Raw genomic sequence first — 18400 nt, 5'->3', positions numbered from 1 at the left:
TGAACACACACTGAAGTCAGAAAAACGACTTCACAACTCGGGAAATGGGACAATCTGAGGAGCACGTGAATGCACCGAGTCGCTGGTTGCAATTCGCAACCCTCACCACTAGATGCCACTAAAACTTACACACTGGACCTTTAAGCTTTGTGGGTCATCAATGAAGACAGGACACTGATATATTCTTTAACTGGTGTTTATTGTTATATGGCAAAGTCTCAGGCACTTCAATTCTCATTTGAGGATGAAAGTCAGTACCTTAATGAATACTAGAGGACAGAGCTTATATTACACGAGACATGGACAGACATGGAAAGAAAGTTGACACGTAGACAAAAGGGAGAATAACTAAACTCTAGTGACCTGCGTATGTACAATGAAATACATATATCTGCATTAAAAACTATACTTTGATAAATATATAACTTCATGGGTTGTTAAGTAGTAATAGGAAATATTCAAAATACTGTGATTCATCTTTTTAAATAGATACAAAGGATTTATATAAAAGTAAAATTTCTCCAGTCTAGATTACGTCTAGTTGTACATGTACTGTAGAGCTGGGCGCATGTGTGAGACCAGGATGTCGAGGCAAGCAATATATACAGGAAATATTTCCTCTAACATGTGGGTGGATAATCCTCCATCTGTATACTCTGATGAGAGGGGGGGGGGAATCACAAATGAAGAGGTTTTGGTGCTCTTGAATGATCAACATTGAGCTTTAGAAATAATTTTTAAAAAAGGTTGTCAAATTGCAAAAAGAAAAAAAAAAAATCTAAGAAAAAAAAAAAAAGGCATTTAGAAACATTTTATGTTTGTGTTGGTTTGCTGATTGTTTGGAGACACAGAATCTGAGGGGACTTGAGGCACCAGCTGGTTACATTCATATTCAAAGGGCACTTTCAGCTCCTCATGGAAGAAAGGGTGCGCATAAATAAAAAACATTTCCAGAAATCTCATTGGTTGGTTGGTGCTTGGGATTAAGTCCCTCATCCAGCTGTGGGTAAGGCATCGTTCAGCATGAACCAATAGCAGCGCAGGGTTTGTAGGGAGAGGCGGGGCCTCTAATCAAACATGCCCCTCAGAGTGGGACTTGGTGACATCTTTCTGCCGAGTCGAGGGGTCCCCTAGAATACAGATGTACACAAACACACATGTAAACGCCTCGTGTAACAGTCAACATGTAAACGGACGTGAAATTAGAAGAACAGGGTGGTTTTAAACTGGAGGGAGAGACGAGGACGTACCGGTGACTGGGCTTTGGAGAAGTTGACGTGTGCATAAAGCAACACTGCAATGTCCTTGTGTCCTGCTTCCAGAGCGATGGACAGGGCGTTGCTCTCATCCTGAAAGAAGACAACAAGGTTAAAGCAGAAGAAGGAGAAACTGAAAATAAAACCTGTCAGACAGCAATCAGTCAGTATTCAGTGAACAAATGTTAAACAATTTTTACAATTTAAGGCCTTAATGTTCACTGAATAAATTCATGGATTGATTATCGTCACTTATTTCAGGTCAGTAATGCTCTGTATCTGCCCCAGTGTTGAAGTATTCAGGTCCTTTACTTTAGTAAAAGTAAAAGTATGTAAGTATAATCACAAAAATGTACTTTATGTATTAATAGTAAAAGTACCTAAAGCAGTAAACTGTGACTGTGTTATTATATATCCTCAATACATTAGTTTATTCCTCATGTATTAATTTAAAAGTATTATTTACTGTTGTAGTTGTTAGAAATGGAGCTCATTTTGAACTATTTTGTATCGGACTGCGACTAATGTACATTACGCATGCATTGATTGATTGTAAAAATTCAATCAAAAAATGTGACACCATCATCATCAGAAATGTTACCCCGAGGACAGGTGACACCTTCACAATGCTTATTTTGTCGAACCAACAGTCCGACCCTCAACATTAAAAATAAATGAAACTTACAAAAGGAAAAGCAGGAGATGAAATTTTTTTCCATGAAAAATTATTTAAATGATTATCAAAATAGTTGCAAATAAACTTTGATAAATCGCCTCTGCTCTACTTATATGAAGTGTTGGGTACTAATTCATAACAAAACCTATTTTAGAAGCTCTTCATAGGTTTTTAAAGTAACTTAAGTTATCAAATAATTATAGTAAAAAGTACAATATTCCCCTCTGAAATGCAGTAATGTTTGTTTAAAGTAGCATGAAAACAAAATACTATAGTACCTCCATTTTGTACTTAAGTACAGTATTGATTAAAAATGTGCTTAGTTCCACCCCTTATGCCCCTTCACGAGTTACTCACGCTGTCACTGAGCGTGGCGTCACAGCCGGGTTGAGCCAGCAGCAGTTTCACGATCTCCACGTGCCCGTGTTCGCTGGCACACATCAGCGCCGTGGAGCCCTCGTCGTCCTGGACGTTGACGTCGGCCCCATGGGCCAGCAGGGCCCGAACCATGTCCATCCTGCCGTGACTGACCGCCAGCATCAGCCCCGTCTGACCAGCCTAAAACAGGGACAGGAAACAGATTTTTATTAAAGCCAGCACAGCTTTATGTCCTACAGTCATTATCATTATTTCATTATTATTGTTTTAATCTTATATTATTGTTGATTTTTGTAAATTGTCTGATTTGCCTCATTCCCTCCTGAAATGTTTTAATTCTGGTTTAACCATGTAAGGCACTTTGTGACGGTTTTGAAAAGTGCTGTGTCAATAAAGTTTATTATTGATTATAATGATCTCGACAGGCTATCCGTTCCCCAAGTCATAAATCCAAACTACAGCCTTCTTTAGCACAGTTTAAGTTAACGCTGTTCCGGGAAATTTAATGCAAATATACTGATACTGAAACAGTTACCTGACAAGTCAGAAAACAAACTGAAGGCTGCAACTAACAAGTGTTAAGTTTTTATTCTGTTTTTATCCAAAACCCAGAAAATTTTTATTTACAATTCTATGAAACTGAGAAAAACCACAGGTCTTCATATGAGAGTCTGGAACCAGAGAAATTTTGCATAATAAATGAGTAAAACGATGAATTAAATGTCAAAACAACTGCCTAATAATATTCTGTCTTATCGGCTATCAAGTAAAAATATCACTGATTCCAGCTTCTCAACTGTGAGGATTTGCTGCTTTTCTATGTTTTTTTATCATTGTAGTTTTAATATTTCTGGGTTTAGAACAAAATAAATAAGTTGGGGACGAACCTAAAATGGGGATTTGTATAAAGTATGTGGTTACGCAAAGTTATCAGTACATAATGGATTAAAAATAACAACAACAACAAAAAAAACATTTAGCGAACTACAATGAAAGTCTGATTATTAAACAGCTATGGTGAAATGAACTTGTGTAAAGTGTGAGGGGAAGATGGAAATGGCTTCCTGTGATACAAAATATTCATGTGATCAATATACAGTAAATTAGCGTTAGACTAACAAAGAGCTAAAAAAAAAAGCTGTATCAGATGGAGCCGGCTACACGTGGGTGAAATACACGTTATTGGTTGGGAACAGGATAAATATTGTCACTGTGACTGTAGTGTTTGCTAGAAAGAAAACAGCTGCAGCCCAAACTAAAAATACAAATAAACAACTCTACTGCTGTAAATATGAGCAAGTAAACATCCACCCAGAGAGAACAGGCCTCACCCGTGTGTCAAAAATACAAACAGTTCCCTTCTTTTACCACTTAGGGGCACCAAAGTACAATTTTTCCCACTACAGGGTAAAGAGTACATCCAAAATTAAACTTTATGATAAAACATTTTGCATGGTTAGCGGAGACTCCTGTGCTCCATCTGCTGTTCTAATTCATTAACTCATGGAAACCTTTTAAAAAACTAACACTGATAAACTCTTAATTTAAGCCTCTTTAACTTTAACCTGCTGTGGTTTATAAACAGAAAGTCGGCCCTTGGTTTGTCATCACGTCCTTCGTCTCCCTGAAACCTGAACTATGAGCGGTGGCTGTTGGTGCCCTGCCTCTACCTTCTGACCTGCAGTCACTGACCTGACTGGCTCGAGCGTTGACGTCGCCCTTGCTGAAGAGCTCCTCCACGATGCGCATGTCCTTGGGCGTCTCCACTGCTGCCAGCGCGGCCAGCATGATGGGTGTGTATCCCGCCTTGTTCTGCTGGTTCACGTTGCACACATCTGAAACACACACACACACGGGCGGCATGTTTAAGGCACTCCGCAGAGGCTCAAGGGCTTGATACTTTTACAGTGCGGGTGGTCTCGTATGCTGCAACTGTCTGTGATTGACTTTTCACCGTCGCCGCCCGTCAGTCAGCGACACAGTAATGCACAGGGACTCGTTCTGGGACGACCCGTCCTCTCGAGGAGGAGAGGACTAAGGAACTGGGCCTGGGTGTGAGGACAAAGGCTACAATGAGAACAGGGGGGTGGTCCTGCTGTCACAGAGCACAAGGACACAAAAGGCCGAGGAGACAAAAGGCTTTCAGAGCAGCGAGTGGCCGGGACCTCATCACCGTCTATTGAGCCTTCAGGGAGATCTCTGCATGGCAGTGGTGGAAGATCAGATCTTTTACTTCAATACACTACTAGTAAAAGTACTAATGTCACACTGTGAAAATACAGTTAAAAGTCCCGCATTGAAAATGTTACTTAGATAAAAGTATGTAAGTGTTATAGTAGTAAAGCAGTAAAATGTGACTGTTATTCTCTGTTATTCTCTCATTAGATTGTTAAAAATAAATTTAAATAATTTAATGGAAAAGCAGTGAATCTTTACATTTGGGAAGCTAACTAAATGTTTTTACATGAAAAACTTTTTACCCCATCCATCCAAAGACGCGCTTTATGGCTTCTTCTATAGACTGACTAAATATCCAGTAAACAAGCTCAGTAACAGATTCAAATTCAAACCAGGTTTCTTTTTAGTTTAAACAGGTTAACTATTATCAAAACAGTTGCCAATTCAGAGGGCCAGCAGGGCAGCAGTATTTTCTGTCACTGTCAGTGGTTAATCATTCCAACTTGTATAAACTGTTGGTGGTTGAATTTAAAACAAAACTGCATCTTTTAAACACGCTTTGTATGTTTTGTTTGTACAAATGTTGATTTGTAAAGTAACTACAGCTGACAAATAATTGTAAGGTAAAAAAATACAGTATTTCTCTGAGATGTAGTGGTGCAGCATGAAAAGAGAAGACTCAAGGAAAGTACAATTCCTTTAAATTTGTACTAGTTCTTGAGTAAATGTACTTAGTTACATCCTATGTGAAGCCGTGACATTGCTTTTTGTGGGGGTTCAGTTATTTTGGAGGTGGAGGAGGTGAGTGCTGAGCAGTTCAGGAACACAAAAGCTTCTGTGGGTCTAATGACGTAGCGAGGGGAGTTAAACTAAACCTTGGCTACATTTTAAGCAAAACACGTTTAACCTGAGGATCAGGAAAGCTCTGAAACATTTTAGAAACACTGGACAACACATAATCCTTTATATTTCTTGCTCAACATTAACAGGAACATGCTCTGCTGGAGGTTTTGATTTCATGCACTGAACTCAACACAAGCAAACATTCAGCTGTGCTTTGTGGCTTTTTAAATGAAACTGCTGCTCTCACCTGCGTCCAGCAGCTTCTTCACCACCTGAAAGTTGGAGTGCGACACGCTGTAGTGCAGCGCCGTGTTGCCGTTGCCGTCAGCCATGTTGACGATGTGGCGCAGCACGGCCGGCGAGATGGCCCCGAAGGCCACCAGGTAGTCCTCCACCATGCCCGCCACCGCCGCCTTCTGGCTGGACACGCGGAACCACTCGTGCTGCACCGTGTTCAGGCAGGCTCTCTGAGGAGGCAGGAGAGGGACTCGTTACTGACAGTATCTGTGTGTGTAGGCACTGTGCACAAACCAAAAAACTAACAAGTCCATGCTCATACATGCTGATTAAACTAAATATTCCACATTTAAAGCCACTGTGTGCAGTATTACATATACAGACTTGAGTGGTTTCAGACACTTTTTACGTTATTATGGCATTTTTCTAAGAGGGCAATATTCAGTGGTGGAAAGTAACAAAGTACATTTACTCAAGGTACATGCACTTTACTTGAGCATTTCTATTTTATGCTATTTAATCTCTCTCTGCTCCTTCACACAGGTCCACCACGTTTGGGTTTGGTCATGTCGGTCTACGTTTTTATGTTTTTTTGTGCACCAACTACACACGCACTCATCACTCATGCACCTCACACACATCACTGATTTCACATTCGTTCCCCCGTAAATGCAGACTTTTGCAAGGAACCAGGCTTTGAACATTTTTCACCACCGCAGGAATTACCACGATATGCTTCACGGACCAATTCCTATGATTTCATCACAGCCAATTTCACCATATCATGATCCAAATCCTCCTCAGTCCATACAGCTGAATAAGCCTCCTGAGCTCTCCCAGTGAGGATGCACTGAAGCATGAGCACTCTGCATTAGCAACATGTTTAAAAAGTGTAAAACTTAAAAAAAATAAAACTAAAAAAAGGTGTACTCATTAAACTTCTGCACCAAGTGCAAACAAGCAGTACAATCCAGTGCAGAACCAACAGAAGCAGAATCACCCACACTAGACCTCCGCAGAGAACCAAGCCCGCTCAGATCAACTACAATTTGAAAAGCTGTAAATTAACTAAAAACTAAAGTAAATCATGGGGTGTGGAATTCAGTGGTGTGTGAAGTGCATTAGTGGTAGTGATGGGTGCTTGTGTTGTCAGGTACACAACAAAACATTCAGACAAACTTAGACCGACATAACCAAACCCCACACACAGGGCATTGTTCCTGCTGAGTGACGACGCGGTGATGATTTTGGGACAAGCTGGCTGGTAGCTGGTTTATATTCCACAGAATCTCTGCGCTGTATATTGTGAAACGTTATTCCCCAGCGTCATGTAGCATTAAATACAGTAGATTGTTGTTGTTAAGCCTAACCGAGTATGACAAGACCGCAAAAAAAAAAAATAAAAATGAAATTCCTCACCACATCTTTGCTGCTCACAGCCTTCGGGTCACTGAGGTGAGTTTTGAGAACGCTGCACGCAGCCAGCATCTTCTCACTTAGCTCATACCTTTTGGAGAGACGTTAAACACAAACAAACATTATTTTAACATTTAAATAGCTTTACTCCCCATGTGCTGCATTTAATTTGCTCTTTATTTTACCACTGGTACATAACAAAATTTGACATGATTGCATCCCACATTAATGTGACTGTGTAGAAATTATTTTAACTTGTTTAGACACTATATGTATAAATTATCATTATTATTCAGCTAGTTAAATAAACCTCAAACGCCACTGATGCACCCTGGGTAGAAACTGTATGCAGGTAATGAGTATCTGTTGTTTACACATGTATTTTATTTTCTTTATTTGTCGTTTAGAAAGTAAGCATGGCTCCTGTTTGTGCTCTTTCTTGTGTATAAAACCAAAAACTGATCGTCCCGATACGCTGTAATCCTAAGCCTACAGACCTGTATAAACCTGACGTGCGTACAGTCCTGCCAAATTCTTAAAAATCAGAGCATTACAGAGAAATCTAAAATAAAACACCAATAAATATCTAGGATAAATTAAACTCTCAGAATACATCACGTCTGTACCCTCACACAGCTTCCTGCTCACTCAGAACATTTTAGTAAACTAAAATGGGATTTAGTTTTTTTTAACCCACCTCTCTCTCTTTTCCTTATCTGAACTTTCCTCTTCATCCTTCTTATCCACATCCTCGGCTCCCTCAGGCTGGAACTCCTCCCTGGTGCGCCCTCCCTCCACGTTCTTATAGTCCTCCTTTCCTCCGTACTCCTTCTCTTCATCCTCTTCCTCCTCCGACCCAGAGGAGCTGCTGTCCTCCGAGCTGGAGTCGTCACTCGATGTAGTCTCGTACCTGGGCCACAAGGGGGCGACAAACGCACAGAAAGTTGAAGACTGAAGAAGGTGTTAGCTTAAAAAAAAAAAAATGCTGCCATCATGTTCTCCTCCACAACGCCATGTGGATGTTAACAAGCCCACGTTTCAGAGGAAAGAACATCAATGGCCTTGTAAATGTGAAACAGCAGCACCTTTAACCTCACTTGGGATTCTTAAAAACTCACCACGATAAAAGCATCCAACGGCCATCTTAAAATGCACAGTAAAAGATAATCTACTAAAATATTAATGACGGCGATTAAACACAAGTTCAAACAGGAGAACCTCACCCTCCGTTCACCCCGACGAACTGCAGGTTCTTCTTGGTGCCATTAGAGTCGGGTCGGCCATCTTTCTTCTTCATGATGGATTTCAGCGTGTTCTGGCTGCACGGCTGCCCTGCAGGAGACAGAAGTGAACACAGCAGGATCATTTAGACGAGAAGATCAACACTAAAGTGAAATCTGGAGTGTACTGATCCTAAAAAGACAGACAAAGTTTCTTTTCGTTTTAAAATGTTGATTACTTCTATGGTGAAACAGCTGCAGATTTAGTTAAATATAAACTCATTTTCATCTCATTTTATTCACTATAATTCTCCTTTTAAAAAAAATCTCTCTTCTCCTGCAACATTCAAAGTATCCTGCAGATACCGTAACTGCAACTCCACTTAACAAGCCTGGGTCAGTTCATCACAAATGGCTGATAACGCCTGAATGAGCCACTAAAGTGGACTCTGACGTGATCAACAGCTTTGGCAGAGAGGAAAGTAGCCATTAAGAGTCCGTCTCATGTTCTTTCCAACACAATCTGTCAGCGAGGCGTTGGAAGTTTCCCCAAACCCTGAACTATCTCAGTCATTTTAAATACAGGCCTCGGAAACCAAAATACCAGCCGAGAGCCAGAACACTCAGCACATGTGCCAAGACTTGCCCCGATGGAGGGGCCTCTTTCACTGCTCCGGGGGACAGCTGAGAAAGAGAGAGCGTGTGTTCATGTATCGGCATGTATGCAGTTCCATGTGTGTATACATTGCAGTGTGTCCGCTCAGTAGCAACAGAGTCATTCAGCACGTTTCCCGTGTTTTGACAGGTGGGAGCGGCTGCAGCTCATCAGGAGGAATCCAGGCTGCTGATAATGATGATAATGTTGTTGTTTGTGGCCATGTTCATCCTGCTGCCTGGTTCATATATAACGTATGTGTGAAACCCATGAGGACAAAGGCATTCAGGTGAAGCTACAGACGTATTTTAGATATAAATAACCATGAAAATCGGCTATTTCTAAACCAACTGTAATATTGTTTCTGTGTTTAGAGAATGCATTTTTAACAAGCTTTCCAAAGCCTCGTGATCTGGTCAGATAACCATCACTTTCTTTTTGCAAAAACATCAGATTTACCCGCTAACATAACCTCCATTGTGTGTTGTTCTTTTTTTGGCTCTGTGCACCAGAACACAGGATTTGGAAATCTAACAATGAGCAATTTTGCGATAATGCAGCCGGACAATTATCCTGAAGAGGTTTGTTATGGCCAAATAATGGTCATAAAAACATCAGACATCTGATCTCGATCCAACCGATCATGTGTTTCACTGCTGAGGACCAGACTGAGGATTACTACGGTACAGGCCTGGGAGCATGTCTCCTCTAGCTGACCATACTTGATGGAAACCATTTTGAACTTCATTTTTGTAACTTTATGATATATCTGTATTATTTTGTTTGTGATGAGATTATTGCAGATGGGGTGTAGCACTAGTTGAACTCCTGCGCTTGTATACACTGTCCAACAGATTTGAATTTCTGCCGAATCAGCTATCCAAAACGTGTGTTGAAACATTGGTCTGTTTGCACTACACTAAAGTCCTTTAGGTGTAAAGTCCTTTCCCCCCTGCTCATGTCTGTGGATCTGAACCACAGACATGAGCAGCTGAGTAAAACAAATCTGACACCAAATAAATGACTTCAATTTCTTTCTGTCCTCCATATATTGTATAAAACTGCAGCACAGGGTTTTGTATTTGATATGTGGATGAGAACATTATTATACGTAACTCATTATTTCATTTCAGTTCTAACGTAGTGCAGAGCCAGCACAACAGCAAATAAACCTACTATCCCTGCACTGACTGCAGTCTGTCTATTAGGAGCTTTAATTGTGGCTTCCAATCAGCTGCTTTTCTCATTTAGTTTTCTTTGCTGTAACAAGTTCCTTCACCATATTGAAGTGCCAGCTTTTGTTGAAGGGTTCATTACTGAACTGACCTACATCCTCAAAGCAGGACTCTCTTTCTTGATTTACAGGTTGACATTTTCACAGAGCGAGATCCTTAATGGACATCGGTGATGGAGCCAAACGGGATTGTAAGAATAACGTGTGACACAACAGCAGCAGCAGCAGCAGCATGTGCAGTGGTGGTGTGTTGATATAAAGACAGGTGTGTGAAGGCAGCCGTACCATGCAGCGCTGTAGACATCTGCAGGTCCATACGGCTTTTCTGCTCAGCTGTCCTGATCTGCTGCTGCTGCGCAGGAACGTTGGCTGGTTTATCTGCAGGAGTCAGGCCTGATACAGTCTTCTCCATCTGCAACCGCTCTGTCCGGACAGACCGCGACTGGGCGCAGAGCTGCTGACTGCTCTCTAAAAAGGAGGAGAGGCAGACCAAAGTCAGTATCCAAATGCACAGGTGGGGCAGGGCAGTTAAGCGTTTAAAGTTTAGTACCATTTTTTTAAAAAAAGGTACCATGTGGAGTTTGTGACCCCTAGAGGTGCTCTGTAGAAATGTTATAATGAGCCTGTTGAGTTTAAAAGTGAAAGGATAGACACGCATACTACAAGGATTTGCGTTTCCCACCCTTTTCTTTTCCTCACAGATTTGAACAGGGCGGTGTTCAGTTAGTAAAAGGTGATGTCATGTATTTTCCGTGCACCAATGAGAGTTCTGAATCAAACGTGACGACAGTTGTGGGTTTGTTTGAAGGTTTTGTCAACTTAAGTTTGATAAAACTATACCCACATACTGATGAAGCAGATTAGCTGATTTCCAAATAGATAATAACTTTGATTGTTGCTTTTTTAATCATGAAAATATAGTACAATATAGTAGAATTTAAGTACATTTCTATACATTTCAGCACATTTGTATCCTAAAATATTTATCAGTTAGGCCAATAAAGAATTAGTTTTTAGAATCCTCTAACTTCTGATGGAAAATCATCTACAACCTGCATGTCAACGCAACCAATGTTTTGGTAAATAAAGCTGGTATTTATATCAATGTGTGGCCAAGATGAGAGGGGCTGACTTTCATGCAATTTCACAGACAGTTTGTGGCAGGAATGCCTTAATAAAAGAGTAAAAACACAGCTACCTGATGTAAACAATTAAGGTTTCAAAACATAAATATAAGAAATGTATTTAAGAAGTTTTTCCAGGCATTAATGGTACAAATACACGACGCAATCTGGTAAGTTAAAGTAAATGTACACAAAATCCTGCTTGCAACAGGTAGGACCGAAACTCCACACTGTACCTTCAACTACACCTAATCAACACTTAAGAAATATCAACAAGGATTCAGTGCAGAACAAAATGCTTTAAACTGCCAGACATATTTTTAATGGAGCTGGCAAGTTATTGCGCGTTTGTCGCCGTTACATCTTCAAGTTCTTGACACTGCCATCAGCGTCTTAACAGACTCTTTTTCACTCTTAGGTTATTGTGATCAGAGATGGTGATTACACTGACGTTAGTTACATGAACAGGACCTACATCTGGTTAGTTATTCTACATTCCTAAAGAGGCCAGCAACTGACCAGAAACATGCTCGCTCGCACACAACTCAGACAATCGCCTCTGCATTCATGTGCCAGCCAGCATGAATGCAGGTTATGTAACGCCGAAGGAGCCATGAATCAGCATCAGCGGTGAGGTGCTAGTGAAGGCAGGGCGACCCACAAAAAACAACAAGTGGCCCATTGGTGCGACGTTACTGGTTCCCAAAAAGAAATGAGCTCATTGTTGGTTCACGTCCAAAGCCCCTGCCACATTTTTCAGGGTCAGAGATAACTTTGGCCTGTCTGATCCTATCAGGATTCTCTTTAGACAGTGTGTGAACCCTCTACCCACCACAACCCCCGCCCCCCACTCCAGCCTAGATCCTCTACAGAACAGCTGAAACTGTGCTGGCATTCAGTCCTACGCTACATCTTACTTTGTCACTACATTACTTCTACATCATCACTCTAGTTTCATTGTCCTTTGAACAGCCTCGCAAAATTGCAATGGATTTATTTTACATTTCATAAAATAAAAAGGCCAGCTCCATCATCTTTTACTCTTTGTTATAGTTACTATAATAATTTTCTCCCCAAAGGAATTTAGGAAAATCCCAATGTACCTGCATCCCTCAAAACAAGCAAAGTAAAAAGTACTTCTTTAACGACTCATCGATGAATCATTGAAATAATCTATAGAATAAAATAATCGTTAGTTGTATCCCTAATCTCAGTCATGACAGCAAAAGTTACTCACAAGATCACTTCCTCTTAAGTGATTGTGCCTCCAAAATAAATTGGATGCCCCTGAATTTCCTCAGGGAAATGAAAATTAGTGTCCATAGGTTTTTTTAATGTGGATCAAACACCGGGAAGCATACGCTTTATTGCAAGCATGGGAAAAAGAAAGTGTCCTTATAGGCTAATCAATTTGTTTAACAAGTGAGAAAAAAAAAAAAAAAAAAAAAAGTCAGCAGGATTTTGGGATCGATCATACAACTCCTCCAACGGGAGTCCCGCACTCTACCGACTCAGCTAAACGTGCACACAAGTATCCGAGGGTTTGAAATAATCGCACTGAAATAATGTTCTGGCCCGCCATGTAACTGCTTGAACAAAATTTGCCCGATGTCAGACTTATTTACTGACCCCTGTAATACAATGTAGAATCTTGATTATCAAGTCCTTAATGTGTAACCCCAATTCTGTGTTTAATGTCAGTTTTTATTATCTTTTTCCATTATATTACAAAATAAATGAAGTGAATTCCTAATTCTGTGGGTTCTCATCTCCATTTTGTAAATGTCATGATTTACATCCTTACATTTTTCTGCTTGTGGTTTAGTTGGTTTCAGCTATTTATCAGCATTCTGCTGAAAGGTACCCTGAGTTATTGGCCTCTAGTAGCGCTATGTAGCAGTTTCTTTCTCCCATTTGATTTGTGCACGAGGATGCACGCACATTTGTGATGTGTGGCTCAAAAAATATTCCTGGTGGTTTTACATTATTCCACTGATTGACAGGTTGCGTTAATTTGTCAAGAAATGCACAAAAATGCCACAAGAACACGATGACGACTGCAAGCTACTAAATATGGAATATGTGAACAATGCAGGATTTAAATACTTAAAACATTATAACATTTCATTGGTTTGTTTACAAGAAAACTCCAGGGTGAATGTTAAGTGCCACATTCTTAAAACTCTGAGGTACTTACCCGACTGCTAAGAGCATAATTGAGGTGTTTTTACCCAGGAGTAATTGTTCTGGCCCCAAAGACATTTAATTTGTAATTACCAAAACAGAAATTGCTATTGCTATAGCTATCCATCTCTATATCTATCTCAAACCCTCTCTTCAGTGTGCTCTCAGGCACTAAATACGTGACTGGCTGCTTGCCAGGTATTTAGCTTGAGCAAGATACTGTGTGTGTGTGTGTGTGTGTGTGTGTGTGTGTGTGTGTGTGTGTGTGTGTGTGTGTGTGTGTGTGTGTGTGTGGTGTGTGTGTGTGTGTGTGTGTGTGTGTGTGTGTGTGTGTGTGTGTGTGTGTGTGTGTGTGTGTGTGTACATTTTCTGTTGTCTGCCCTTGAAACTATGCTTTTATTGCCTGGCATGACTTTCAGCCAGTTATCACATGAACCATTTGTTTTCGCAACACATGTGAGCACGTGGAACCATCAGCATCGTCAGTGCTGGATGTGGCAGACTTCTCACCTTTGTTTGAGTTCACAGAGTCTGACTGCAGCTTGAGGAAGTCCTCGGTGCTTCCGTACTTCATGACCGTGTTGATGGACGACAGCGTGCTGACCAGCTGACTGTTGATGGATCCAAACTGAGACTGGGGCTGACCAAACGCTTCTGCAAGCTCGCTGTAGTTGTCTGCTAGCAGCATCTGTTGCTCCTGCAGCAGCTTCTGCACCCTCTCGATGTAATGGTCCAGTCCGGCGCCCCCTGGGCCCGAGCTTGCAGTGGTGCAGCCCCAGTCTTACCCTCCACAGTCTCTTTGCTGCTGCTCGAGACAGATTCATTTGGCTGAGAGGGGCCGCATGCTATGTTCCTGGTTTTTAAGCCAACCAAGAAGTTCTCATGGATGCTAACTGGTCCCACACCACATTCTTTGGTTTTAGTAGAGCTCTCTTTGCCAAAGAATGACTCTACATCTGTGGTGGTTCCAACGGCAATCGAACGCATATTTGCTGTTGAGTGAACATCTTTCACAAGACCTTCTCCAGCAGCAACCGTCCTCGTTTCAGTCACAGCCGTGTTGGTGTGCTTGTTACAAGTGATAAACACCATGTCAGTGAAAGAGTCAGTCAGGACAGCTGTTTTTGTGTTGGTGGATTTGCTCACAACCTCTATCTCAGTATTGGTCTGTTGAGTTTCTGACTCAGGAGCAGCCATGACACCAGAGTCCACTTTGCTGACCGAATCTGGGTCAGTTCCTTGGGATACCAGCTTCTTGAGTGGACTGACGGTCACATCCACTGAACAATCTCCGCAGCCAACTGATCTAGACTCTTTGCTCAACTCAGTCATGGGTTTGCAGAGAGCCAAGCTGTCTACTGACTCCTCTGTGTTAACTCCCACCTCACAAACATTCAGCTCCATGCCTACCTGCTGGTGACATATCTCCACCCGTCTCCCTACACACTGGTCATTTACCTCCACACGCTCATGCACCACCCATCGGTCCATGGGGATCTCTGGGCCTGTGGAAACACTCTGCACACTGGGTTGGCAGGAAACTCCTATAGTGTGGCTTTGTAGAGTTTTAGCTGTGTTAGCATGGCTCAATTCCAGATGATCACCCACTCCCTGGCTGCGCATCTGGACTTTGGCCTCCACACAGGCGTTGTACATCTCAGGCCTGGCCATCAAACCTTTGTCCGCCTTTTTCTTGTTCGACCCGCCGGCTGCTTGGAGCTCCAGTTTTAGCTTTCCCATTTCTATTTGGTGAGTAGTTTCTTTCAGCTGCACCTCCAAGCGGTAGATCTTCTCCTTCAGTGCTTCGATGGTCTGCTGCTGGAGCTCAATCTCTTTCTCAGCCTCAGTGGTCATGCCCAGCATGGCCTCGGTCACGCCAACCGCCGCGCTGCGCACTTCCTGCCGCCCTGTTGATACTCCTGCGTCCCGGAAACAACGTTCATTTGTCAGCTTTTTGTGAGTGACAGGAAGGTTGTTCATGTTTTCATCAGTAACTATACCAATGGACCTTTGGTGGTCCTGGTTCTGTCTGAGCTTATGAGGCTGAATTTCTGTGATATTACTGTCCTGGGTTGTCTTCTCCAGAGCTTGGACGTCAGCTGCCAGACGTCTGAACTCCTCAAGCCGTTGAGCGCTCTGCTCCTGGGCTTCAGGCTCCATGATGTGCAGCTCTGTTTCCTTTTGGATGGGGCTCGGGTTCTCCATTTGGTCAGCACTGCCTACACTGTAGGAACGCTTGCGGAAGGCACCAGGACCTTGATTTTTGGACTGAGCAGCCAATTGTCTTTTCTCTTCCTGAAGAACAGCAATCTTAACCTGTAAGATGGGAATGGTTTTCACCTGCTCCTCCAGCTCTTTCAGCTTCTTAAGGGCCACAACCATCTGCTCCCGAATTTGTTGAAGGTGTAACGGGCTGACATTTGTCACAGGCGTAGCCATGCCAGAGCTCATGGGGCTGTGGCGGATGGAGCTGCCCATGGATGGCGGGTAGTAGGGGTTATACTCTCCATTGAGGAGGTGGCCGTTGGGAGGCTGATTGGTGCTGGGAGAGATCTGGCTTGGGGCCATGGAGCCTGAATAAGAGGACAGAGAGCTGCTGGAGCCCATGCCACCAAAGCTGGCGAGACGGCGGCGGGGCATCGGAGGCTCGCTGTGCGGCTGCATGAGCAGACGCTCTTGTTCGAGCCTAAGACGAGTCTCCATGAGGGTCCTCTCCACTTGCGGGTTGTGACGAGGGGCAAACCTGGGCGAAGGAGGTGGCAGGAGCTGCTTCTGCTCTGCAATGCTCAAGTAGGATTGTTGCTGTGGGACTTCACAGGTTGCCCTGGAGAGGGTGGGGGTCAGCGGCGCAGTGCCCTGGGGCCTGGAGTTGAAGAAGACTGGGGACTGCTTGTCGTCGCTGTTGGAAGAGGACAGAGAGTCTGTGGAGGTCCATTCAGCCTGAGTGCTTCCCCCGCCAGTGCTGCCCCGAGGCACGGACAAGGGTTTGGCCACTTTGGGCTTCCTCTGGATACTCAGCTTCCGAATGGTGTTACCCCTCTCAATGTCATCGACATATTTGAGGAAGTCCAGGTCTAGCTGATAGCCATAGGGAGTTTCAACATAGTAGGGTGCCACAGAGTCCTTCTCATCTTCTGTGCTTGGGCATCTTTGTCCTTTTTCTGAAACAGAGACCACCAAAAACATAATATTATAGTTTGGATTTTAGTGTTTTTGTAAGACCAAAAAAACAGAAAACCTACATACATGCTACATTATTCGCTTCAAATGTAACATGAACTTGTAAATAAGCTACCACTTGTACTTAAAAGGATGCATTTGTTGCCAAAAACAGCTTGACTGTCAGTTAAAGTGTTTCCTCAGCCCCTGACAATCGCTGTAATTTGAAAGTGCAAGTAAAAACATGTCTCAAGTTTCTCGTATCTCTGTTGAAAAGGCATGAGTGATTATCATTTTGGCAAGGGGTGGTTTAAGTCAGCCCAAAACTATGTGAGATCCAACTATGCAAAAGGCAACACATTAAATAGTAAGTGGCATAGTAAACTTCAAAATAAATGGATATCCTTGTACAATTCAGCCTGTAGAGGTTTGTGGAATCCAAGAAATAAAAGTGCAAAGCTTGTAACAGATAACAGGCTGTTGTTTACAAAGCGTGGATAAGAGAAGAGACAAAGGGGTCAGAAAAATAGACAATGTCAATATTTTCTAGTCCAAAATCCATCCTTTGTGAACATTTGAGTTTTTATAGACACAAATGAACCACGTTTAAAGACAGGAATAAAAAAAAGACAAGCTTCAAAGTACATTCACTTTGATTTAAGCAGCTTTTATTGATCTGTACAAAGTCCAGCTGAAATGCGCCCTGTCACAGAGATCTGCATCTATAGAGCCAGTCAGCTTGCCAGGCTATTAGGAGCCTCCACTACAGTCCCACTGTGTTGGCTAAATACAGCGTCTTGTTCTTGGTATGCCTGGAACTCTCACCGACTAAAGCAAACACAGGCTGGAAATAAACAGCCCTGCTCCTTCCTTTCCAGTCCACCACCCAGCTCCAGCAACTTCTCCCAGCAATCCTCATCATTCGAGGGAATTACAAGGCTAAGCCTGCTGCTAAAACCTCACTGCCTTGTTGTTGAAGCTTCACTCACCTCAGACCAACAGCACCCTCTCCATTCTTACTTTCTCTTCTTCTCTCCTTTCTCAGGAGGACAGGATATACTGCACTTAGATCAGGCTGTTTGAGCCACAGAACTGCTGTTTCTCCTCAGTCCGTGCACGCTCTCTGTAAGGGGGGGGAAAGTTCCACTATTGGTGTAAACTAAGCACAGCGCTGCTCTGGCGCACTATTGGACAGCTGCCTCCTCCAATCCCACGAGGCTCTGAGCCGAGCACTTCCCCTACCCAAATAAGAGTCCTGTTATTCAGTGGAGGTGAACTCATGACAAAAACAGCCTGTTGCTGAATAGCTTAGCTACTGTCCAACTTTTACACTCTAGTTTATTACTTTGGTCCACTTTGCAGCACACTTTCACCAACCAGAGTGTGTCTTACAAGTCCTACTTTCACAACTGTGTATTAAGTTATGTGTAAATAAAACTTGATCCAACCGAAGGCTTTAACGATTTTTTTTTTTTATATCATTTTACACATTACTTTTGTCTGCAAAATGTTAGAATATAATGAAATATGCTTGTCACAATTTCTGAGAGCACAAAGTGATGTCCAGTTTTGGGGGACTTAACCGCTGAATGAAAGAAATTACCTTCGACAAATGAGCATTTTACAGGGAGAAAAAAAACAAACAAAAAAAACAACAACAAAAAACTATTAACCAAAGAAAATAATTGCTACTTCTCCTTTATTTTTAGGAAGCCTAAATTTTGTATCAAGTTTTCCACCAAGTGCACTTCTTAAAACAAAGTCCAGGTTGTGTTTTCTCCTGGACCTGAAATAAGCACATCCTGTTTTTATCTCTTGGTATAAATAATCTCTGTTAGGC

The 18400-nt window shown here is 42.3% G+C and overlaps 1 protein-coding gene across 1 annotated transcript; it reads right to left on the bottom strand.

Annotated features, from left to right (window-relative positions):
- Positions 1-180: 180 nt before the first annotated feature.
- Positions 181-16561, bottom strand: kank1a (KN motif and ankyrin repeat domains 1a). Its single transcript, XM_038702796.1, is given in 11 exon segments — positions 181-1130; positions 1251-1349; positions 2290-2490; positions 4003-4145; positions 5579-5798; positions 6988-7075; positions 7682-7894; positions 8208-8316; positions 10379-10561; positions 13912-14151; positions 14154-16561. Coding segments are annotated over 11 exon segments (3510 nt in total). The 5' UTR covers positions 16105-16561; the 3' UTR covers positions 181-1067.
- Positions 16562-18400: the final 1839 nt, after the last annotated feature.

Source organism: Micropterus salmoides, unplaced genomic scaffold, assembly GCF_014851395.1.
Source record: "Micropterus salmoides isolate LMB-PRFRI ecotype aquatic unplaced genomic scaffold, ASM1485139v1 Ms_hic_scaffold_7, whole genome shotgun sequence".
Classification (NCBI taxonomy): domain Eukaryota; kingdom Metazoa; phylum Chordata; class Actinopteri; order Centrarchiformes; family Centrarchidae; genus Micropterus; species Micropterus salmoides.
The sequence above is the reverse complement of the archived record's forward strand: the minus strand, read 5'-3'. Positions and strand labels throughout refer to the sequence as shown.